At 39.3% G+C, this 24,940-nt stretch overlaps 1 protein-coding gene across 1 annotated transcript in view; it reads left to right on the top strand.

Annotated features, from left to right (window-relative positions):
* Positions 1-23,702, top strand: part of LOC108801534 (ceruloplasmin-like) — a gene marked incomplete at its 3' end in the record, with an annotated part of 40,963 nt that extends 17,261 nt beyond the window's left edge. Inside the window, exons 3-13 of the mRNA XM_018573423.1 lie at positions 1,116-1,360; positions 3,171-3,383; positions 7,766-7,933; positions 9,145-9,399; positions 10,799-10,967; positions 14,146-14,285; positions 18,293-18,424; positions 21,016-21,239; positions 21,742-21,892; positions 22,992-23,204; positions 23,495-23,702. Of these exons, the coding sequence (XP_018428925.1) occupies positions 1,116-1,360; positions 3,171-3,383; positions 7,766-7,933; positions 9,145-9,399; positions 10,799-10,967; positions 14,146-14,285; positions 18,293-18,424; positions 21,016-21,239; positions 21,742-21,892; positions 22,992-23,204; positions 23,495-23,702 (2,118 nt within the window). The remainder of the gene's footprint in view (positions 1-1,115; positions 1,361-3,170; positions 3,384-7,765; positions 7,934-9,144; positions 9,400-10,798; positions 10,968-14,145; positions 14,286-18,292; positions 18,425-21,015; positions 21,240-21,741; positions 21,893-22,991; positions 23,205-23,494) is intronic.
* Between the last annotated feature and the right edge of the window lie 1,238 nt (positions 23,703-24,940).

Raw genomic sequence — 24,940 nt, 5'->3', positions numbered from 1 at the left:
ATACCTATGGTTGGAATCCCCCAACAGCATCTCATATGAGGTGTCCAGCAATTACTTTTCTGGACCTCTCAGTTCTGCCCACATGCCAGCATCTTTCCACAGGGGCCTCACTTTTTTCTGTTAAGACGTTAATATTCTTTATTTTACAATACAGTGTGCAGCAAGATAATGAGACTCCCATTATAAAGCAGGATCAGTAGACTCTACTTCGAGGAGTGGACAGAGTCATGAACTCTGACTGGAGAAGCTACCTTCCTAATGAAAACATTTAAAATGAAATTATAACAGTTTTGGGTACATTTTGTTTATTTACTTTTTGTACTGTGTACCAATGGCTGAAAGTTTACAGAGCATTATGAGTTTCTTAACCACTTGAAGACCGGGGTGTTAAATCCCCTTCCTGGCCAGGCCAATTTTCAGTATTCGGCGCTGCAGTACTTTGGCTGATATTTATTCCGTCATGAGACACTGTACTGAAACTAATTTTATACCATTTTTTGAGGACAGATAGAGCTTTGTTTTGGTGGTATTTATTCACCACTGGGGTTTTTATCTTTTACTATAGAACAAAAAACTAACCTGAATTTTGTAAAAACACATGTTTCACTATGAAATGTTATGAAACATTTGTTACCACCCCAATTTTTTGGTAAAATATAAAAGACGAGGTCACGTCAGGAAAATAGACACCAAACATGTCAAGCTTTAAAATTGCGTGTACCATGTGTGTCACAATAGGCAGAATAGACGTAGGCGCACCCGACGCATGTTTGCGTGTGTATGTGGGGGGGTGGGACTTTAAAAAAAAATTGTGTTATTTTACTTTTTTCATTTTATTTGTGACCTTAGAATTATTGCTCACACTCTGACGTTTGTGGTGATATGCAACATGTGCGGCACAATAAGCTACAGTAGATTCATTTAGGTTTATGACTAAAAGGGGTGTGATTACTGCCAATAACTGTCAATAAATAAACTGTGGTAAATTTCCACAGATTACCACACTTTCACAGCTTTTGCATAAACTATAAGAATCATTTTGTGTGCTTAACTTCAATAAGATAGATTCAATGTTCCGGTAAGCTCACTGAAATACACTATGCTGTTCTTTCTAGACATGCCAGCACCTATTTACGACAGGACTCCAACAGAATTGGAAGAAAATATAAAAAGGCTCTTTATATTGAATACACAAATGGCTCATACATGGAAGAAAAGAAAAAGCCGAGCTGGCAGGGAATTGTGGGTCCCATCATGAGAGCAGAAATTGGTGACAATATCACTATTCATCTTTTAAACAATGCTTCCAGAGCGTATGGGTTTCATCCACATGGAGTGCGATACACAAAAGGAAATGAAGGTAAAAATGCTTTTTTGCTAATATATCTATATAATTTAACAATTATAATAAACCATGTATTTTAGTCCAATTATGCAAACATCCAATTGCTATACATTGCAAAAATATTCAGATTAAGGTGCACAGTATGCACCTTCAACAGACAGACGAAGAAAAAAATAAAGGCAATACAACATGTGAAGGCACATTTGATATTATGGGACCCTGTGGGGGTGTCTCGGGAATAGTTATGTGCTACCTGTTCTTCACCAATGAATAGGATATGCTGTAATTAGTAAGGCTTGAAGAATTGGGTGACAAAAAACTCGATCACTCTAGGGAAGCTAATAGCGAAGCAAAGAAAAAAAACCCGCTCTCTAGTTTTAGCATGAGATATAGGAATGGGCACAATTGATCACACAAGCCATTACAAATTCAAGTAAACCCAAATGTGTCCACTGAAATGGAAGTTTCCATTTTATATTGGTCACAGAGACACACATTTTTTCCATTTACTCTAGTGTACGAACCATGGTGACCCCTTGCCTGTTAAAATAGAGAATTTAGAGGAATTATAGAACCGATCTTATCCACAGAGTAAAAGGAAATGCAGCTGATGAGTTCTTTCTAGTTTTCCCTGCACTTCCAAGGAGCACCCACACAGAATATTTCCATCATGCAGCAGCGCTTCATGCACGTTTTACATCTACCTGTCACTGCCAGGTAAACCTGGAGTGGAGCGGTAGCCTAGGAACCTTTCAAAAAAATTTGGTTGGCCAGATTCCAGAGCCCTAGCAAACAGAACTCCAGATCTGCCATGACAGCAGCCTCATACTGGAGCCTCTAGTGAACCACCATTATCAGGCAGCAACATGTACCCATCCCAGAATACTCTACTAGGGCATATTGTCACAACTTCAAGAATTATGCTTATTTATGTATATAATCTGTGTATAGGATCATAAAATGTCCCACTTCTATAGACCTAAAATAGTACCTAGCTGCAGTAGTGACTTGAAAATAAATTGACACTAACATACAGTAATGGGTACCCTAAAACCGGCCATACAAAAAATGTCCGTATCTACAGTATGTTAACAGTGTGGGAGTGCAGGTTTCAAGCACAAATCAATACATAGTAAACACATCAGAGATAAACCCAGATTTGTCCTAACCTGAAACAATTTACAAACATATTTCACAATCTAAATAGACAATTCTAAACTATTACATTTAGAGTTTTAGCTACCCATAAACATTGACAGGGCTATTCACAAAAGGGTGAAGAGTTTGGAGAAGGCAGGAGGAGTGAACAATCTAGGACAATATAGCTGATTTGGAAATATTCTCCAATTCAGCTCACTTTCCAGTTCAGCTATGCTGTCCTAGATTGTTCACTTCTCCTGCCTTCTCCAAACTCTTCACCCTTTTGTGAATAACCCTGTAGATGATTGTTGCCTGATATTGCCATTTTTTAGCAGGAATGGTTAATAATCCCATTTGTAAGGACAATTGGCTGAACAAAGGACAGGAAACTAGGAAAGAACAAGAATTTACCCAGGGATCCCACAACAGCGGGAGGGACGAAATTGCCCACCCAATTTGTCTAAAACAGTATAGTAATCCAAACAGGAGAAATGCTTGACATAAAACAACGTATTATGTAAATCAGAACAGCTTGAAAGTCTGCATTTCTTTAATATTCCAAACTCAGCTAGTTTTAACTTCTTGATCCAAGCCAACATTAGGGTATAACAGAACATGATTCTAAGCATAAATGGTTATTGAGTAGAAGTTGGATTTATTTTTAATACTGCAATTGTATATACAGGAGCATTTTATCCAGACAATACATCAGGAAATGACAAAAACGATGATCATGTCCAGCCTGGCATGTTACAAACTTACAGGTGGGAAGTTGTGGAAGATCAAGGCCCAACTGAATGGGACGATGACTGCATTACCAGGATTTATCATTCACACTATGAATCTCCACGAGAGATATACTCTGGACTTGTGGGAACCTTGATTATTTGTAAGAGAGGTGAGCAATTTGATTATAATCTTAATTCCTTATCAATTCACTGCTAAAGAAATCATTTAAATGGTTGCTGATCTTTCTCAGAATTTGCAGATTTCTGGAAATGAGAGCTTTAGCATGTAAGGTTATGTGCTCAGCGAATGTTTATTTTGTTTTGCAATACAAAAAACCTGCCTTGAAAGTTTGAATGTGATTGATAATCCAGGCAATAGAAAAAGTAAGGTGATTTTACAACTTCAAGCCTTCAGAAGGTACACTCCCATTGACCATGTGATGTTTTGTCTACATTTTGGTCCCAAGGGGCTAGATTAAGGTAATCAGAGTGAACTTTATGACTTCAGCACAGCTACAATGCTTGCTGGATTGCATTACTTGGTCATTTGTTGTGAAACTGATATTTTAAAAATGCTAATTCTTGAACGGCTATCGACAGGAAGTTTTTTTGCAATAACAATAAAATGGAGAGGCTTATGATCCTTTTTCAGAATCTCTGGCATGCCTACTACTACTTAGATGGTTAAATGGCATTTGCTTATGCCCTTGCGTGTTAATGACATTGTATTACTTGAGAATGAGCAGTAGGGACAAGTTAATCTGCCAGGGTTTGATTCTCAGGAGGTGTTTGTCAAATCCTCTGAAGTTTCATGAAACCCAAACTTAGCAGCAAATCCCATTGAAGTCTATGGGGTCAATTCTTGATACCAAATTCTGACCAATTTCAAAAAAGGGCATATGGACCTGGGCAGTCCCATGGGGACATGGGGGACAAAAAGAATATTGTACAGTTGACAGTGTTTTATCAGTCAGGACATGAAAGCAACAGCAACACCGCTCTGACCTTGTAACTGAGAGGTCTTTAATATTGCCTATAATAAAACAAATCAAACCTGGATAACAGAAGACAACCAAACACCCACTGCATGTTACTATAAATTTAATACATTTTTTTTTTTTTTTTTTAAGAGAAGTCCTATAACAAGAAACTAGAACCTCTTGCCTTTCTTACTGGATACATAGAATGTTTTATAATAAGCATGGTTGAACCATAAAAGGTATAAAAATGAAGTGTCTCTGGGACAGTACACTTTTATTTTAGTGTAACAAAACACCTTCCTTTCTGTCTAACCCTTTTCCCTCTTCAATCTGCTCACAAAATTGCCCTGCTGCTGGTACGTTGTTCCCCCTAAAGTAGTATTTAACTCTCAAAGTGAATTATGAATTATGAATCCAGAGAAAACAAATATACATGGCCCAGTAAAGTATTTCTTAAAAGTTTGGCCCAAACACTTACAGTCATCGTGTTTCCGAACAGCTAACCCCAATTCTCTCAGATTGGCTTCCCTGAACTTCCGGTTGAGAACACGATCACAAAGGTAAGCACAATCTCCAGCAGCAGTCCATCCCTAACTTGGAGATGGGGGAGGAGGAGCAGGGGACAGGGTTCTGGTTTTCCCTTGCAGTGATTGTGTGTTTGTAGAGAAACACAGAGCTTAATAGCACACACAAGGGTGGCTCCATAGGACCCTGCAAGGGAAAGGAGCCACCACAATACAGGATATCAGAGCCAGTGCTCAGGGGACCAGCTGATTCTGCAGGAAGTTAAAACATTTAAATATCAAGAAGTGGCATCCATTGTAAGTGATTTAATAAGCATTTGAAATAGCTTAAAAAACGTATAACTTTATATCACTTTAATTGATTCTAAGTAATTTAACATTAATTTTTAGTGTAGCAAAATACCTTCCTTGTTTGTGTTTCCAGAATATAGCCTATTCTACCTGGTCACGTTTCCATTAGTGCTGGCCAATTGTTACTAAACCATGCCTTTGGGCTGTAGCTCTGATATTTTTGAAAACTTGGGAATATGAGGAGAAAGTTAGGGGTTGTGGTGTACCTGGAATGAGGGTGTGCAGTGTTTTGGGTGCATAGTGTTTTTACATTTTGTATTAATGCTTGCGTTGAGGTGCTGTGAAGGAAGCTTTTGAACAGAGTATCTGTAGCAACTGCCTGATGCACTTTAACTACCTCTGGGCCAGCAGTAGTAAAAAAACGGCCGGCCGGTAGCTCTCTAGATCTGAGCCGGCGTCTTTAGATGTCCGCTCAGACACTCGCGAGCGGGAAATGGCCGATATTTAAAAACAGGCAGCGATCCCTGTTAACATACAAGCGATCCGCCGGTGTAGAGCATGGGGTAACGATCGGTGCCCCCCCCTCCACTGTGCCCGGTGCGAGCCCGGGATCAGCATGATGCCTGTGTCACAGGGGATCAGAGGGAGATCGTTACACGAGCTCCCTCCGGTCCCCTCTCCTCTGCAAGAATGCTTCAGAAGCTGATGGAGCAGATCTGTGCTTCATCAGCTTCTTTTGGGGGGTCCGAGGTGACATTAGGGGTCTTGGAGACCACTGATGTCTCCATAAAGAGGACCTGTCACATATTTTGCTCTCAAATAGGGGTGTTTTATTAGCCCCCTAAGTGATAGCAATAAAGTTTAGTCGGAAAAAAATTAAAGTTCCCCCCCAAATTTAAAGTTACACATAAAAAAGAATTTAAAAAAATAAAGTCCCCACCCATACATACACGCATGCAAACATGCGTCGGGTGCGCATACGTGCAAAAAAGGCGATTGGGCCCATTACGCCGCACATGTTACATATCGCCGCGAACGTCAGAGTGAGAGCAATAGTTCTAGGGCCATTATTCACTGATAACACTAAACTGATGAGCGGTAAAAGCTTTTAAAGCGTCGCCTATGGCCAATTTTGGGTATGGTAGGTTTCTGCGATTTCGCGGGTGCGTGCAATTTTAAAGCTTGACATGTTTGGTGTCTCTTTACCCGACGTGACCTCGTCTTTTATATTTTACCAAAAAACTGGGTAATAATAAATGTTTCCTAACATAAACATTTCAAAATTTTCAGTAATTTTTCCTAATTATAGTAAAAAATAAAACCCGTAGTGGTGATTAAATACTACCAGAAGAAAGCTCTATCTGTCCCCAAAAAATGATATAAAATTCATTTCAGTACAGCGTTGCATGACGCAATAAACGTCAGTCAAAGTACCACAGCGCTGAATACTGAAAAATAGCCTGGCCAGGAAGAGGGTATCAACACCTGGTCTTCAAGCGGTTAATCATCCCAAGCTATAAACTGTAATCTGGAAAAGTGAAAAAGACACCAATTATTAGAAAAGAAGTAGCTGTTATTGACAGTTGAAGAGCTAGTTATTAATCAGTTGTTGAGGACAGATATTGGTCCATAAAAGGATTTTTGGGTGTACCGATTTGTGCACACAGACAGGACACATAAGAAAATGAAATTCAAAGAACTCAACCGCAGTTTGTCAAAGTAGATGTAAACCCGACCACTAAAATATCATATAAGCTGTAACATGATATCACTTGTAAAACCTATTTTTATTTTTATTGCAAGCTTTCAGGAAACAATAGCTCATGATGCTGATAAATGATATAAAGGTCCCCGTTATGGACTGACAAAGTTTTTTCCTTGTCTTGCACAATCTCCTGCCTGTAAATCACCCTGTCACATGCTCCCTCAAATGAAACTGTTAACATCAGTGCTGATGCATATTGCATGGGTATATTCCACTTATGAAACCATTTATAAAAAGAGCTGTGAAAAAAAAAACTGCAGCCAGCAACAGTTAGGAAATATGCCCTGTGAAAAACACATGCAGCCTGTTATCACTGTAGGGCATGTGAACAGGGAAAGGCTGTAAAGAGCCTGCAGGATATCAGCAGCAGTAAGATGTAGCAAAGGATGAAAAAAGGTACAAACCTCCCCCTACTCCATCCATATTCCAAGATGCACAGCATTTGCTACCTACATGACAGTTAGTAAGAGTTTATATCTACTTTAGTAGACCTGCCAGCGTCTAAAAGACCTACACTAGCCCAACAGTTTGTCAGCAGCAATCCCAATGCATTCCCTATCACAAATAAATCACATTGTCAATATGGCTGCTGTGTCCTCACCCTTTTAAAATAAAGCGGACAGCTTACACAAAAGCCTTCTAAGCCAACTGACCTAACTTCAAATGCCAGGCAGTGAATTATGGTTACAAATAATTTTGTCCAGTGAATTTCACCATAATGTCAAACATGCAGCATTCACCTTGAACCCACAGTAGCAGTGAAGCAGAACCACAGTCCTAATAAGCAGTAAAATCATGATTAGTTTTGCTAACATTTAGGAATAAACAGCTGAGGGTATCTTAGATTCATAAATAAAAACAAAAATACTGTAAGGGGAAGTTTAATGCTTGACAGTTTACAGCATGACAGTGAATTTAATTGTGATTGTTATGTTACTAGATCAAGGAGTTTGTAAAAATAAAATGTACTGGTTTATGTCATTTTACCACAGGTGTCCTGGAAAAGAAGAAGAAGAAAACGGAGGAGTATGTCTTAATGTTATCTGTGATAGATGAAAACCTGAGCTGGTATATTGATGATAACATAAATAGTTACTGTACTGATCCTGCTTCAGTGGATAAAGAAGATGAAGGCTTTACGGAAAGCAATTTAAAGTACTGTAAGATTCTCACCTTCCTAGATCATTCAAAAACCAAATTAGAGCTTTGTTTTCACAGTACATTTTCACGTTCCATCGAGGATAATGCCTCAGTCAGAGTTTCCTTTTGCTACTGGGGGATTCTGCCTGGTTTGGCTTAATTTTATTTTGTTTCAAATATGCTTTAGGGCCAGTTCACACCACATCCAGTACGTTTCGGCACAGTTCTTGGGAGGCATGTCTGCTGAGCCATTAACATAAATGGCATCACCATGCCCCCTCCCGCCCCAGAACGCAGGATGCTTTGTTTTTGTTTTCCGGTGCATTCCAGGTACGAACTGTGCTGGAACGCACTGGATATTCTGTAACCCAGCCCCTAAAACTGATGTTTTATATATTTGTAACTATGTACATAAAATCTTTAAAAGTTTATAATATCCTAGTAGAAGGTTGTTGCTTTGAGCATCAAAGATTTGTACCTGCAGGATTGAGGAAATCTGACCTTGATCCTTACTACTCTTGATGGTAATGTTACCCTCCCTGTTTTAATGTGACAATCACAATTATTAGACCACAATTATTATTGCTTATTAGAGGCCTGTTGCAGGCTGAATGGGAAAAAAAGTTTAGTAGATAAATAAAAAGTAGTAGAGGCACTCCCGGGTCTTAAGCAGAAGTGTATGTTCAAACAGGAGGAGTTTATTTTGCCTTGACTGTGATTCATCGAAACATTGGACAGAATGAACTCTTCCTGTTTGAACATACACTTCTGCACAAGACCTGTGAGTGCCTCGACTACTTTTTATTTATCTGCAAATGTTACTTTGCTGCAGTGCACATGGGCAGTGTCTCCTCTGGACAGTGTGCAGTGACTTCCAACAAAACTTATGGGAAAAAGTACAAATTTAGTTTTCACACATTTTGATGTCAAGATCAGGGGGGTATCTAGAAACCTCCAGGCCCCGATGCAGGAAACCATGAAAGGCCCCCGCCTCGGTACCTTGGCAGTTACTGGGGCCAGGCCCTCTTCTTCCATTCCGCCCCCCCAAGTGGTGGAACACCAGGGCCCGGTTGCACATGCGACCACTGCGACCTTGGTCGTTACGCCAGTGCTCAAGATGTCAGAAAATATGGCACTCCTTATACCTGAAATTTGAATCAGTAGTTTCTAAATAATCAGTAGTTTCTAAATAATCAGTAGTTTCCAATATACTCTGAATTTTGTGTTACAGCCATCAATGGATACATGTTTGGCAATCTTCCTGGCCTCTCTGTATGTGATAACACATATGTAATGTGGTACATTTTTACTGTGGGAAATGAAATAGATGTACACTCTATCTATTTCTATGGTCACGTACTGACATACCAACACAGGCGTGTAGACACTATCAGTCTCCTCCCTGCATCAATGCTTCAAGCTTCAATGTTAACACAGAATCCCGGAAAGTGGCTTGCCACCTCTCAGGTTAATGAACATCTTGAAGGTAAATCATTTTCTAAAGCTTTATAGTTTTATACAGTTTTGAAAACAGCATATTGGTGCCTTTTATTCATTTTTAAGGTTTTGCTCTCATTTCTCCTCCTAAAACTTCTGGGTCTGAACAAATGTTTACTTTCTGTGATCCCAGTAGTCCCACTCAGTTGTTTTTTTTTATCAGATACTTTTTTATTTTTAAATATTTTTCTCCAACAAACATCCCACAAAAAGAAAAAAAGAGAAGATACATAACAATAACTCAAACAATACACAAATAATGAACATACAAGCAGACATATAAACACAAAACCAAATATATCAACCACCACCAGCTAAAGTACTCCAATTACAGCATAAACTCTCATAAACTTCCCTCATATGCCTAACTTATAATATTATAGAAGAATCCACACATTCCTTTATTGTGTACAGTTTTGTATCCATCTAGACCCTTGGTTCTCAACTGGTGGGTCGTGACCCAAAAGTGGGTGTTCAGTGGGTCATCACACTCCTACCACTTTTGTAGGTGAGAGGCTCCTCAGCCTCCCCCTAGTGCTCCACTGTCAGTTTTCGCGCCAAGCAGCCATTCCAAATATGCCATGTGTCGGCTTGAGGTGGAGTGGGATGGGGCTATGGCCGTGAGGGAGCTCCATCCATATATGCATTGCTTACAGCTCCCTCACGTGCCCTGTAGAGGTGCCTGGACCGGAGTGACATCACATTCAGGCATCCAGTCGCCTAGCAGTAAATAATGCTCTATGTATAGCCAATATGGTATATGAACTCATCGCAGAGTGCTAGTATGCATACTCTCTGTGTATTATTTAACAATATACCAAAGACTGAGTGTAGCACTTAAGCACTGCACCCCAATATATAACCAGTTTGGGACAGCTCCACAATAGATGTATCAGTGAACCTTGGCGAAAACCACATTTTGGAAATGAAGGATAATTCCTGACACCTACTTTGAACAGGAACTCTGGAGTGCAATAAGTCTTATGTAAAATAACAGTTGAGTAAGGCTATGAGAAGTTGATAAGGACGTCGATAGAACATCCCTCTCTACTCTCCTCCCGTCCTCATCTGTAACAGGGCCTAGATCATCTTCCCACTTACTCCTAACACTCAAAGGTGATTGTAATATCGAGTTAGTTACTAAGCGTATATATAAATAGGAAATAGTGCCCTTGGTATTGCAAGCAGCGACCAGGGTATCCAAAACTGGTGTTGAATGGAACTCTGGGGAGGCACTACCAAATTGGAAAGTTGAGGCATGTCTAAGTTTCAAATATTGGTAGAAAGCAGTCCGAGGCAATCCAAATTGGGATAGCAAAAACAGTTCCACAATGTTACTTGGAAAAGCACATTATTACCAAATCATTTAATATCATCTTGATTTACAGGTGGCATGCAGGCAATCTATGAAGTCAGGAACTGCTCCAAATTGGGTCCTCCTTCTCAATATCAATCCACTGTTAGACGGTATTATATTGCTGCATTAGAGATCATCTGGAACTATGGTCCAACCTCAATCAACCAATTCACTGGGCAAAAGTTAGATGCTCCTGGGAGGTAGGTTTTATAGCTATATATTTTTTGTTCATAAGGAGCTACGGCTGTGTATCTAATGGTCCATCCTGCAATGTAGGCTGGATGGAGAGGGGGAGCCCATGATAGCAGCAGTAAGAAAAGAAAGAATCATTTAGAAAAAAATATGAAAAGTAATTTCACTTACAATCTGAGCTGTAAAGTATATGGGTTTAAAAAAACAAAACAATTACTGTATTGTATTTGAACCATGTACAAAACCTATGTACCAAATTTGCGTATATTTACATGCAATTATGTTTTTAATTTAATTATAATAAATACAATTTTTATATTTTATCAAGTTCATAGTGAGAGCAATATCTTTCTAAAAAGCCCCCCTTTTCCAGGTCTTGCATACCTGGTAATGGTTCAAACGATCATATGATCATGGATATACATTAATTTATTGGGGTGTGAAACATTGCCCTCATCTTCTACTGTGCACCGATAATTGTAATTTCAGGGGTTAAAGCATTTAACTCATCTACTAAAAATGAGTGTAGTTGTTGGAGATTTCCCTTCACTTCCTGCCTAACTTAAAATTCTCTCACGGGAACTGGAATTTAGAGGATGACTCTTTAAAAGCAGACATTGTTGTTCTCACACCAACGCATTATGCACTGTTATCTAACATTTAGAGGGATTTTCTGCTTCTAATCATTTGAAATTTCTGATAGATTGGTCAAAGAAGAAAAATGAATACGCAGTTATCGGAAGCCTTATTAATCAAACTGTCTATCAGCCTAGAACAATCTAAGCCAAAATAGCTGAACGGGAAACATTCTCCAATTCAGCTCACTTTTCTGTTCAGCTATGTTGTCCTAGATTGTTCACTTCTCCAAACTCTTCACCCTTTTGTGAATAACCCTGTAAAAGTCCTGGATGGACTTTTTATATTCTTAGTGCTGTCCTTGACCCTATTAAGTTGACTATACACTATAAAAACTGTACAATCTCTTTTAGATCTACCAACAACTTTGTAATACAGTGGCCTGCACAATTAGATACAAATTGAATGTATTGTTTAGGTTTGTGCTCATATTAGTTTTGGCAAATGTAAAGGTTATGTACAGGGGTTGGGCAATCAGGTTATAGTGTGTATGGTCACCCTTAGGGAGATTTCACTTTGCTTATGGTCTCTGACAGGAAATGTGGGGAGATCTCTCCAATGGGGTAACAGACCACAGTAAATACTGTTGTTGAACCAATACAGCTGCATACCCTATCAAAGTAACACTAAACTCAGTAGTTAAATCTTAAAAATGCATTCAAGTACCTTAAATATTAACAATAATGTTTCCATTTTGTGCATCACTCGGCTGTAGATCCTTAAGGCTCTGTTCACACCTAGGCGTATCGAATATGCACGTTTGTCGCGCGTCTCGTGACGCACGTTTTTATCGTGATTCGCGTTACAAAAAACGTGCGACAAAAACGCCGCAAAGAAGCTCATGTACCTTTTCAGGCGTAGGCCGTTTTGTAGCGCGTTCAGACGGGCTGAAATACGGCAAGGTGTGAGCCATACCCATAGAAAACAATGGGATTTTCTTGTTTGAGCGTTTTGTAGAGCGTTCGTAGAGCGTTGAACACGTTACAAAACGTACAGGTGTGAACCACACCTAAATCATCTCTGAATTCATGCTGACACTGTCCTTCCTTCTGGAAGGTGGCTACTTTTGTTCTCCGTGGTTTCTGTGTGTGTTGTAACCACCACTCCAAGCTCATTGCCATGATGGACTACAATTTCAATACAACTAGTAAACTAAACATGAGATCAGAGGCGTAACTAGGAACCTCAGGGCCAGAGCCGTAGCTAGCTCTTTTTGCGCCCGAGGCAAGAACAGAAAATTGTGCCTCCCCCCAACAGACGTGTGCAGTATGTGACATCATGTGCCCCGCCTCCAGGATGGCGGCACGCATGTGCCTCTGCCCATACAGGTGGGGGAGAGCAGCGGGGAGCCGAAGAGAAGCTGGAGCCTGTGCCGCTCCTCTTCTCCCCAAGCCGTGGCTGTGTTGGCCGTGGCTGTGTTGGCCGCCTGGCACCCCTGTTGCCAATGGCGCCCTGTGCACAGCCAGGCCGGCCCTGGCTGTGCCCCCTCTCAGCTGCGCCTGAGGCGAGTGCCATGGTAGCTACAGCCCTGCTCAGGGCCCCGGTGCAAGAAACCATGAAGGGCCCTCCAGTCCACCCTATACAAAACACAAAAAACATGGAGGGGCCTGACAAGCAGGCTGCATACAAGTGATTTCAGTATCTGTATAGCCACTGAAATCACTCATACAAAATGGCTGTTCTGCTTTACATTTAACCGTGCTTGCTGAAGCAGGGCTAAATGTAGAAAAGAAAATCCCAGGCCTGGTGCCCCTTCAGTCCGGGCCCACCCCCCAAGTGGCAGAACGCCAGGGCCCGATAGCAAATGCGACCGCTGCAACCCTGGTGGTTCCGCCAGCGCATGAGATTGTAGTCCATTACAGGAGTGAGCTTGGGGTGGTGGATACTTTACAACACACTCAGGGACCATGGGGAACAAAAGTAGCCACCCTCCAGAAGGAAGGACAGCACCAATTCAGAGATGATTTGAGGATCTACAACCGAATGATACACAAATAGGATACATGTTTGTTAATAGTCAAGATACTTGAATGTATTTTTAAGATTTAACTCCTGAATGTAGTGTCACTTGAATGTATTTTCTATAATTGAAATGTTATTTTCTAAATTCTTGAATGTATTTTCAATAATCCTCGTCAATAATCCTGTCTGTTGTTGGCATTTTAAGCCCTGAGTTTTTTGGCCCCCCCGAACTGCACCGACTTCTTTTCATGTATAGTAGAGCTTTACTGAACTGATAATACCACTGTGGCGCTCCCTTTTTTCTTCTACATCACGATCACCGTTTTGGGAACCACTAGAGACAACCCCCCGATCCCCCCTCTATTTGTACGCCGCTATGTCCAATCCCTAAAAAAATAAGTTTTTTCTGGAGTTTGACTTTATGTAAATGAGTCATGTGTATGTAAATATAATTGAATATGCTTACGTTAATACAATACAATAAGGTAATCCTCATTGTGTAAACCTCCTGTTTAATCAGAATATGTAATTAACCAAATGATAATCATACCATAGAATATCATTCACACTATTATCAATCATTTGCAGTGACTCAGCAAAATATTTTGAGCAAAATGATTTGAGAATTGGAGGAAGTTATATGAAAGCCGTGTATAGGGAATTCACAGACTCAACATTCACTAAGGAGAAACCACGATCCCAAAACGAAATACATCTTGGAATTCTGGGTAATTGGTGATTTTACTACACTCTTCTTACAGAAATACAGAGCGGTACAAAATAGATGCTTGATGTATGGAAATGTGTCATTGATAAGTCTATGTTGTATTAAAGTACACAGGCTATTTTAATCTTATGCAACTGCAGAAGTTACTCTTTTGATAGCAGTTACCTCATTTGCAGCCCAATTAAAACAAATGTGATGCAAACTAGTTGACTTTCTACAAATGGTTAAATTTTTCTGAAGAATGAGGTTAGAACTATTGGTGTAGTTTAGCCCTTAACCTGTCCACACACTACACATTAGAACTGGTTGCAGTGCTTCCAGATATCCCCAAGGAGTTTATAGGACCCTGAGAGACAAAAGCTGTCCATACATGGCCCATTTTTCAGAAACTGCCTGAATTCGAAATGTGGATGACCATGTTGACACCTCCTCGTTTGACAAAAGTTGATTATTCAATTTCAAAAAATTGTCAGCTGAACATTGTCTGCAACCAATCAGAAGCAGGCACTATTCGGGTGTTCAGCAGCCACTGCTCAAACAATAGTTGGTAGCGGAGATTCTTCTATCCACCCTGTTTAGCATGGATGGGGAATCTAATGATTTCTCATGTTCAGCTCCATGGAATGAAATTTAAAAGAGAACTATGGGATAAGTGTTTTCCCCATAGTTCTATTAAGGGTCACGGGAGGACATCAACTAGCGTCCACCCGTGACCCAAAGCTCACCATATCGCGAGCTATAGCTTGCGCTATACTAAGATCGCCGCAGCATGGGACGGATCCGGACAATGCTGTCGAGATCCGCCCAGCTGCGTGAGTGACAGCTGGCTCTGCCTATCTAGAGGTTGAGCCAGCTGTACCCACCCCCTCCCCCGTTCGTTCCTCCAGTCAGCGCTGGAGGATCGGAACGGGGAGGAATCCCTGCAGGGAGGGGTGACTGACAGTCACGGCTCTCTGCAGGGACATGATCGAGAAGTGAGCGAGCGACGGTATGCGTTCGCTCACTTCCCGATGTATTGAGCCGATGTGTGACAGTTTCATTGTCACATGTCTGCTCGAACTATGAGGTTGAGTGACTTTCACTCACCTCATAGTTCTCCTTTAACAGTGTAAGGCTAGCTAGAGTACATAGTAAAATTGCACAATGAACTTCTAGACACATATTAGTTTTCATACATTGTATTTGCCTTTTGTGGTGATGGAATATTTAACACCATACTCAACCCTGTCACCAAATTAACAGATTGCAGGTAAAAATCAAGCATTTTACCTGCTTACATGCAGGTTTTTGTCATTTCCATAATTCATTTTTATTCACTCGCAATGTACCTTTGAACGTACTAAAAAAAAATAGCCTACTCCAGGAAGGCAATTCCCTAGCACGGCCTTCTCCCTTCTTGCACATCATACCTCTTTCCTCTTTGGGGAGTATCTAATCACTTTCTGTGCTGGCCCAGCTCCTGCACCCCTTGCCTCAGCTCCATACATAAACTTTTATGTAGCCGCTGGGGAAGGAGCAAAGGGCAATACTATAGCTTGTCCCTTCAGTGAGAGGTCTGAGTCTGCTGGGACTACTTACATCACATCCAAAGTAGCAAAGCCCAGCAGCATCCTCAGGGCTTTTGGATATGTAAACAAGTGAGGTATTTTAAAGGTAAATAAAATGCAGTAGATACAATAATTGCAGATATAAATCTCCTGGGAAGATTGTTGTTGAAATAGTCTGGCAACAGGGTCTCTTTTAAAGTGTTACCATAGGCAAAATCCAAAACTACATCTACAGTTGTGCTCATAAGTTTACACACCCTGGCAGAATTTATGATTTCCTGGCCATTTTTCAGAGAATATGAATGATAACACGAAAACCTTTCTGTCACTCATGGGTAGTGTTTGGCTGAAGCCATTTATTATCAATCAACTGTGTTTACTCTTTTCCAATCATAATGACAACAGAAACTAGTGATTGGAAAAGAGTAAACACAGTTGATTGATAATAAATGGCTTCAGCCAAACACTACCCATGAGTGACAGAAAGGTTTTCGTGTTATCATTCATATTCTCTGAAAAATGGCCAGGAAATCATAAATTCTGCCATGGTGTGTAAACTTATGAGCACAACTGTATAATGCAGTCTGTTTCTACCAATATCAGAAAAAGTTTTTGTTTTTCTAAGGCCCTCCTGTAATATAGTAAGATCAGTTGTTTTTTTCACTCCCTGTAATAAGATGACAACACTGTTCATTCTGCAGTGAAATCACTCCCTGTTGAACTGAGTAGTCTTAGATAGATATATAGTTTTAAGTTAGCTGGACTTTAAACAAATGACAAACGTTGAAGCCTAACTCCAGCTACAACTTTTTAAGCAGTTACAACATTATTTTTCTTTTAAGTCATATGAATAAAAGTTGGCCACTGTAAGCGAACCTTGTCAGTGTTAAAGAGTTTGTCTCAATCGCTGTCACTGAAACATTTGCTGGACAGCTTGACCTGTCAAAGGAAGTAGACAAATATATGGCTTCTACTAGCAGGATAACCACTTTAATAAAACTATACTATGGGGAAAGTCAGAAAAACAAATGCTGCTGTGCTAATGCATGTGACAGATGGCATTATATACAGTATGTAATTTTTGAGTTTTCTAGAAAGTCTGTCACCCAGCATGCTATCGTTCTCTCCTCACAGACAAAATATACATTATTTATGGCAATGGTGACAATATGTGTCCTTTGATGGCTGCAACTTTTCTTCCCTGGCTCACACCAAATGGGCGGGCGGGGGGGAGGAGGCGTGGAAGCGCACATGTGACTAGATTTCATGAAATTGCAGATGAGATTTCCCAGCAATGCTCTGCTGATGTAACTTTGCCAGGATTCAACGCTTTGGCATAGATTACATAATTTGTGCCAAAGAGAACCAGGAAGTAGAAAGAAAGAAATTGTAAGTAAAATACAAATATGTTTGTTTAACTAATGAATGTAAGATGTAAGATGATTTCATGTCAGCATGCAGAGCAGCATGATAATGTGATTTTTAGTCAAAGGGAGTAAAGGTCCACTTTAAGTGAAAATGAACAGCCTTCTAATCATAATCTACTCCATTGAGTTCTGTTAAAATGCATTAGCCATCTATAACTATGGTGTTGGGGTAGGAACTTATCTCAAGGGTAAACGTAGATAAAATGGGGTCCAATTAAATTCCAATTTTGTGAACAGGCCAAGGATATAGAAAAATGAGGCGGTTGTGGTTTTCATTTCAGCCTGGGACAAATATACTTGAATAAATATAAGTGAATAAATGGGCTCATGGCAAAGTTCAGTCAAATAAACCTAAGGGGCATATTTGTAAATGAGTGAATCTGACATTCAGCAAACATTTAGACCTGGTGAATCTTTCAGGTGCATGTGTTTTAAATGACAGTAATTGAAAGTCACATTCAATGTTTTCAAAATAGTTTTGAAAGAGTAAAAGCCCAAATTTGCACAGTATGACCAAAATGAATGGTGCAGCTATATGTCAAACTGTAACAAACTTAAAAGATGCTGCAGGAAACAATTGAAAATGTGTACAATAATCATATACCTGGGCAGGTGTGGTGATTATTTTAATACAATTTTGTGTCCCCGATTAAATATGAGGAAATAATGATTAAGGGAAGATTAAGGTCAGGGGTGCCTCATATAGAAGCAGTTTAAGGTCACTTCCATGCGTTTTTGCTCAGTGCAATCAGGTCTTGTGTAAATGTGTTGTAGTACATTGCCATTCATTGTCAAAGACACCTCGATGCAAATACACAGATCAGATAACTCCCTCCTGGAAAAAAAATATGGCGGGTGTGTTTTTTTGATGTGTGGACAATGTGCAAAGTGCAAATAGGCTCTAAAATAAACATTTCTTTGATGAAGACCATGATGCATGTGGCCAGTTTTCGATTCTCTTTAGTTTGAAGCATATGGAGGTACGTGTTTTATTTTTTGTCATTATAAATTGTATTTATTCTCTTAATTATTAGGACCCGTCTTTCGAGCACAGGTAGGAGATACTATTGAGGTTATATTTAAGAATAATGCAAGGCATCCATACAGCATTCAGGTCCACGGAGTGAGCCATGGAAAGGATATGGAAGGTGCTGTCTACAAAACTGGTGATACTGCTAAAGGTAACTTACTATGGTTATTTATTAACCCATGGTGTGATCAGGCTTCCGATTACTTCCTCTTACCTTTACAATTAAAGCTAATGTATGTACAACCTTGAACATCCCTTTGTCTTCAAGAAAGGTATTTCAGCCCTCTAACTACTTTTTATTTAACCATATAAGCAAAACTATAAATATAGGTTAACAGTATAAGTCTGCTTAATAGTGGATTTGAATCCTAACTGGATGGTCATTGAATTTGCTAAAGCACTGTGTAGCATAAACACTTCTCAGGTTTTTTTTTCTTCAAAGAAATACTGTTTTCACCTTTTTGTCATCTCGTTTTGCATATCTGCACTGCTGATTTCCTGCAGTCTCTGTGCAGCCATTTCCTGTCTACATGCATGCACTCCAGCAGCAGCTGCATCTTGGGGTGAACTTTTTGATAATGGCAATGGCGGAATAAGCGTCGACATGGCCACTTATAATCTACACTGCTAATGCATGTGACATGGTGCCAAAGAAGAAGTACAAATGGTAGACAGAGACAGGATGTTGTCACCCTATAACAGGAAATGCCTCAGAAAGGGTTTTCATAGCAGGATCACCAGGAATTTTTGTTATGAAAGCTTTAGATTTAAAAAAAAAATAACTTTTTAAATGATGTGAATATACTTGATTTCACTTACATGAGTTTATGTACTGTATACTTTAAAGCTGGCCATGGACTGTAATATTGTCTTAGTTCAACCTGTGTCAGATTCCTCCATCAACACTTACGAGTGTTAATGGAGGAATCTCTCACTGTCTTCATTGTATTCCGACAGGGGCTGCCTGCCACTGTCAGAATACCCAAACAGAGCCAGCAGCTTTTTGGCTCCGAATTTGGCTGGTTCATCAAGAACCGGCCAAAATTCATAGAGTGTATGGCTACCATAGCTACTAGATTTTATCATTTCTGCAGTATTCAGAACAAAAGTGAAGTTTATAAAATCTGCGCTTATGGACAATTAAGAAATACATAACCAATATTAGAGCAGCTACAATCAGGACACTAAGGTCAAAGAATGTATTAAAAGGGTGTGCAGTGCTCAGGGTCACCGGTCGGTGAACAACAACTATCTAAACGTTAAATCCGTGCTTTATAAATTAAGGTGAAGTGAATATTCAAAGTCTCTATTGAATATACTGCCAGTTTGATTATCCTACTGGCAGCTGGTGAAATATAAAGTGCAAAATCTCTATTCAGTGCAAATGTGCAATATATATAAATGCATAAATCCCATAATATTTAACACAATATTCTAAAACAATTTTAGGTGTAATAAATACCTTGTGATAAATTCCATGTATCACACACAAAGTGATGAATAATAAAGTGGGTCAATAATATCACATCTTATTATACCATAAGAAGGTGCATCAAAAACTTGACAAAAAGAATCAATAGCAAAGGTGATCAATGATATAGTGTATCAAGTATAAGTCTTATAAAATTATGACAATAGTCCAATCAGCCGGTCACAGGCGGCGTACAGATGGCCTGTATTTCCGTGTAGTACGTGGTATTGAGATGTGTAGCGGGGTATTTCCGTGTAGTACGTGGTATTGAGATGTGTAGCTCTGCTACACATCTCAATACCACGTACTACACGGAAATACCCCGCTACACACCTCAATACCACGTACTACACGGAAATACCGGCTGATTCATTAGTTTTTAACTGTGAGTGTATACAATTTTTAAATAAATGTTAATACTTTACAACACCATGAGGAGTTTTCTTTTTTAATTTACGTTAACCATCGACCCATGGGACACCACTGGGACTGCTGCTGAGACCGCATCTCTTATTGCCTACAGTCAATTACAATGTGGTAAGTACGCACCCCAGAGGGGAGAGTGGCGTGGACACTTACACAGGGTGTGGAAAAAAGGATTTTTTAACACCCACAAACACCTTTTTGAACTATTGTCATCATTTTATAAGACTTTATATTTGATACACTATATCATTGATCACCTTTGCTATTGATTCTTTTTGTCAAGTTTTTGATGCACCTTCTTATGGTATAATAAGATGTGATATTATTGACCCACTTTATTATTCATCACTTTGTGTGTGATGCATGGAATCTTAATTTATCACAAGGTATTTATTACACTTAAAATTGTTTTAAAATATTGTGTTAAATATTATGGGATTTATGCATCTATTTATATATATTGCACATTTGCACTGAATAGAGATTTTGCACAGTAGGATAATCAAACTGGCAGTATATTCAATAGAGACTTTGAATATTCACTTCACCTTAATTTATAAAGCACGGATTTAACGTTTAGATAGTTGTTGTTCACCGACCGGTGACCCTGAGCGCTGCACACCCATTTTATACATTAGTATTCAGAACAAAAACTGATTGAAAATTGAGTTATAGGGTATGTTTTTGTTTTTTTTATATGGTGACACATCTATAACACTAACACAAACGTGTAATTCTTGTGTAACACAAACAGTTGTAGTTGTATTAAAGTTAATTTTATAACACTGTGCAAAACAATATAAAGAAAATATATTATTGTTTTCTAACAGGTTTTATCACTACTGGTCAGAATGGTCAATCCCGTCCTTCCCACGTGGCTCCAGGAGACACTGTGACATATCAGTGGAAAGTACCAGACAGTGTGGCTCCCACCAGTGAAGATCTGAACTGCATAGCATGGCTCTATTACTCATCAGTGGATCCAGTCAAAGACACCAACTCTGGCCTTGTTGGTCCGCTATTAGTGTGTAATAAATTGACTAGCACCAATCAGGTAAATACTTCTCCTTCTTTGTTTAGGGCACTTCTAAGCAAATTGATGCTTCAGTTTTAAATGGACCAGTATTTTTTATCTGTATCAACTCCAATGGCAGATCTCACAACCTATGGAGGTGTAATGAGGCCTTCTTGTCTAATCTGGATTTTCAGGATTATTTTACATTAGAAAAATGCAACAGATGAGGTAAAATTCCTTAATTAGACTTTGTCAGAGACAGTGGCAAATATTCCCATGTGGAATCATTGCTGCTAAAATATACAGAAAGCTAGTTCCACTTCCATCAGCTACCAAAATCTAAAATATCAGTATTTGTCAGAGCAATTGCCTAAGTGTTATACTTCTGCACAGGTGTATCACATGTGATTCAAGACTTCAAAGGGATCTCACAATTATGGTGTCTAAACTAAATTCTATATGGCTCTTTGCTGAATTAGAAAGAGTACTACTCCTTTCCTTGAATCCGAGGACAGGGATAAACTTCTTCTACCTTTTGCAGACAGGTGCAGATTACGATTTTGTGATGATGCCTACTGTATTTGATGAGAACAAAAGCTGGTACCTGCAAGACAACATTAATCGATTTGCAGGCAACCCAGAATCCGTGGACGTGAACGATCCTGATTTCGTGGAGTCTAATAATATGCATTGTAAGTTTAGACTCTCTGGTTTAGATCTTATCCTATTCTTTCCTACATTTTAGTATGCTAACAATATACTGTATATACATAATATAAAGAAAAATAAATAATTTATATTGGCTAGGAAAAACAATTGTTCACTTAAATCTTCACTTCACTGAGGAGCCAAATACAAGAATATCTGAACTGTCAGATGTGGAATTATGCATTGAGAATTTTTTTTATGGCAGTCCTCAGTCTTTTATGTATAAAAGTATTGAGAAGTACTGTGTTGTGCACATAGGTTGCTTTAGCACTACCCAAATCTTCAAGTGATTGACAAATAGTTATATTAAGTAATCTGCCTTAACACTGTCCAGATCTTCACAAAGCAAGTGAAATCTACTCCGATTAGGTCTACATTTAAATAAACCCTTCTCCATTGCAGCAACCGGCACCCAGGATAACTAGAACTCTAGCAAAGTATGGCTTGGTGCACATAGAATTCAGCTAGTGATTTAGGTGCTTCAGAAAGCATTGTTTTACAAATAAACATTTCGTAGATGACAAACAATTCCAAACCACTATGGCTTAGATAAAGAGAGAGCACAGCAGCAAAAAAGGAGAAGGAAAAGTGTGAGTTAATTTTTTAGCTTGAGCCATTGAGCCCTGTAAACAACAAAACAGGAGGAGGTAAAAAGAAAATGCATAACATAAGAAAAATGAGCCTCAAAGTTCTATCTGCTGGTTGGATAAAGATGACCATACAATCTGATTGCACAATTTCCTTTAGCTGTAATGAATTTAAAAGGGGGACTGTCAGATTAGATATACTGTAAATTAAATACATTCTATAAGCAGACCTTCAAGCTACAACATTTCGGTAGATCCAAAGGTGATGAAACAATTAGATTGTAATGTGTATAGCCAGCTTGAAAGAATCCAAAATATTCGTATGCAGTTTATTTCTACCTTACTACATTTTTTACTTGACCAAAAAATAAATTGTAATTTTAGTTTTTTTTAACTTTTGAAGCCTTTTTGGGGTCCTGAATTTGAACATGGTTTCACTAAGGTTCTTTTGAAGGATTTTATCAGTGATGGAACTGATTTCTTTTCATTTTTACAGCTATCAATGGGTACATGTATGGGAATCAATACGGCCTAGATTTGTGTGTAGGATCTACAGCACGCTGGCATTTTCTGGGACTTGGTTCCGTCATTGATATTCATGGAATTCACTTCACAGGAAATACTATCCAGATAAATAAAAACACAAGGGATGTTGTGAGCATTACTCCACATGTCTCATATTCTGCTGTAATGACACCAGACAATGAAGGTGAGCATGGTGCAAAGCTCAGGAGTGATAATACTGGACATGCACAAGCACATCCAACATCTAACCAGAAACCCCTAGGGACAGAAAACATTTCCAGTTTAACCACCTTCATGTATGCCTTTTATAGAACAGTGTATTACAGGACAGGACATGATCAGTTTGTACTACCATTATACATTATTGTACCGATTTGCATTTTGGGTCAGATGTTGAAAATACTTAGGGAAGCTTTATTTTCAATACATGGGCATGTCCCTGTAGTAACTAACATATGTTTGTCTTCCTATCAGGTGTTTTTAATGTGGAATGTATGACTGCTGACCATTACACAAGCGGAATGAGACAGCACTACAGGGTGAATGCATGTGGTAAACTCATTGCTAAAGAATCACCTGCCTTCCGTACTGTCACATATTATATTGCTGCTGAAGAAATAGAATGGAACTATTGCCCGGACCGAACCTGGGATTATACAATGCACCCTGACAGCAGTAACAGGCAAATATATAATTTAACTGATGTTATATTAAGGTAGTTCACATGTATATGTGTACGACAGGTCAAAAGGGGTTAAACCACCAACACAATTCATCACTTCTGCCTTTCCGTTTTATATTTTTAAAAACCTGACTTACCTTTTACAACTCCTATCAAATTCTTTGTAACCCTCCAGGGATATGGCCTAATCTTATTTTTATGGGGGGGTTTTTAACAATAGTAGTAAGCCACATCATAGATTTTATTTTTAGTCCTTTAAACTTGGTATGCATAATAATAAAATATGTAATGCTTTTGCATAAAACTGATTTGAAGCAGTCCCGTTTATGTTTTGTGAAGAGGGACACAGAAATATAGTGATTCTTGGACATCTGCTGCGTTCAGGAGGTTACGCCACTTCCAAACAAAAAACATTAAGCCAGCCCCCATATACCTCTGCCTCCAACCTATTAAGCCTCAGTTTTGTGCTAGTGTCCTAGAAGGTTGGATGCCTTTTCCTCAGCTCTGCTGAGAAAAGCTCTATCATGTTCTCTTTCTTTTATTATTTTCTTCATTTAAGATACTCCATTGATATTTTTTCTTTGGTGACTTTAGTCAACATTTAAGAAATGCTGCTTGAGTTTGTCTCTGCCCAACAGCTACCTGGATCGGCATAATCCTGGAAGCCGTACCTAGACTCTGCTGGAATGAAGATTGTGGGGTTGGCCTGCAATGTGACCTTTGGGGTCCTGGGTGTGACGATAATGAGGTTTGAGCCCAATATTAACAGGGTTATTCATAAAATGGTGAAGAGTTTGGAGAATGCAGGAGAAGTGAACAATCTAGGACAACATAGCTGAACTGGAAAGTGAGCTGAATTGGCGAATTTTTCAAAATCATCTATTTTGTCCTAGATTGTTCACTTCTCCTGCCTTCTCCAGACTCTTCACCCATTTGTGAATAACCCTGTAAATATATCTAGCTTGAAACAAATGCAGCCCTTCATTTAGTTCAGTTTGCCAGATTTATTCAAATTCCAAAAACCAGAGATCTGTAAATCTGGGTTTGTAATCCTTATAGCTCTAAGGGCTCTTTCACACCAGATCAGGGGCGGACTGACCAATCGGGCAGTCGGGCACGGACCGAGGGCCTGCGGCCATCAGGGGGCCCGTCACTGACCGTCCCCTCGCCGCTACCTCGTCAGCCCGCCCGCGTCAGATGCGGCTCTGTAATAGCCGGCTGCTCGCTCAAGGCAGGTG

The sequence above is a fragment of the Nanorana parkeri genome, unplaced genomic scaffold (assembly GCF_000935625.1).
Source record: "Nanorana parkeri isolate BGI_ZX_2015 unplaced genomic scaffold, ASM93562v1 scaffold2374, whole genome shotgun sequence".
Lineage (NCBI taxonomy): Eukaryota > Metazoa > Chordata > Amphibia > Anura > Dicroglossidae > Nanorana > Nanorana parkeri.
The sequence above is the reverse complement of the archived record's forward strand: the minus strand, read 5'-3'. Positions and strand labels throughout refer to the sequence as shown.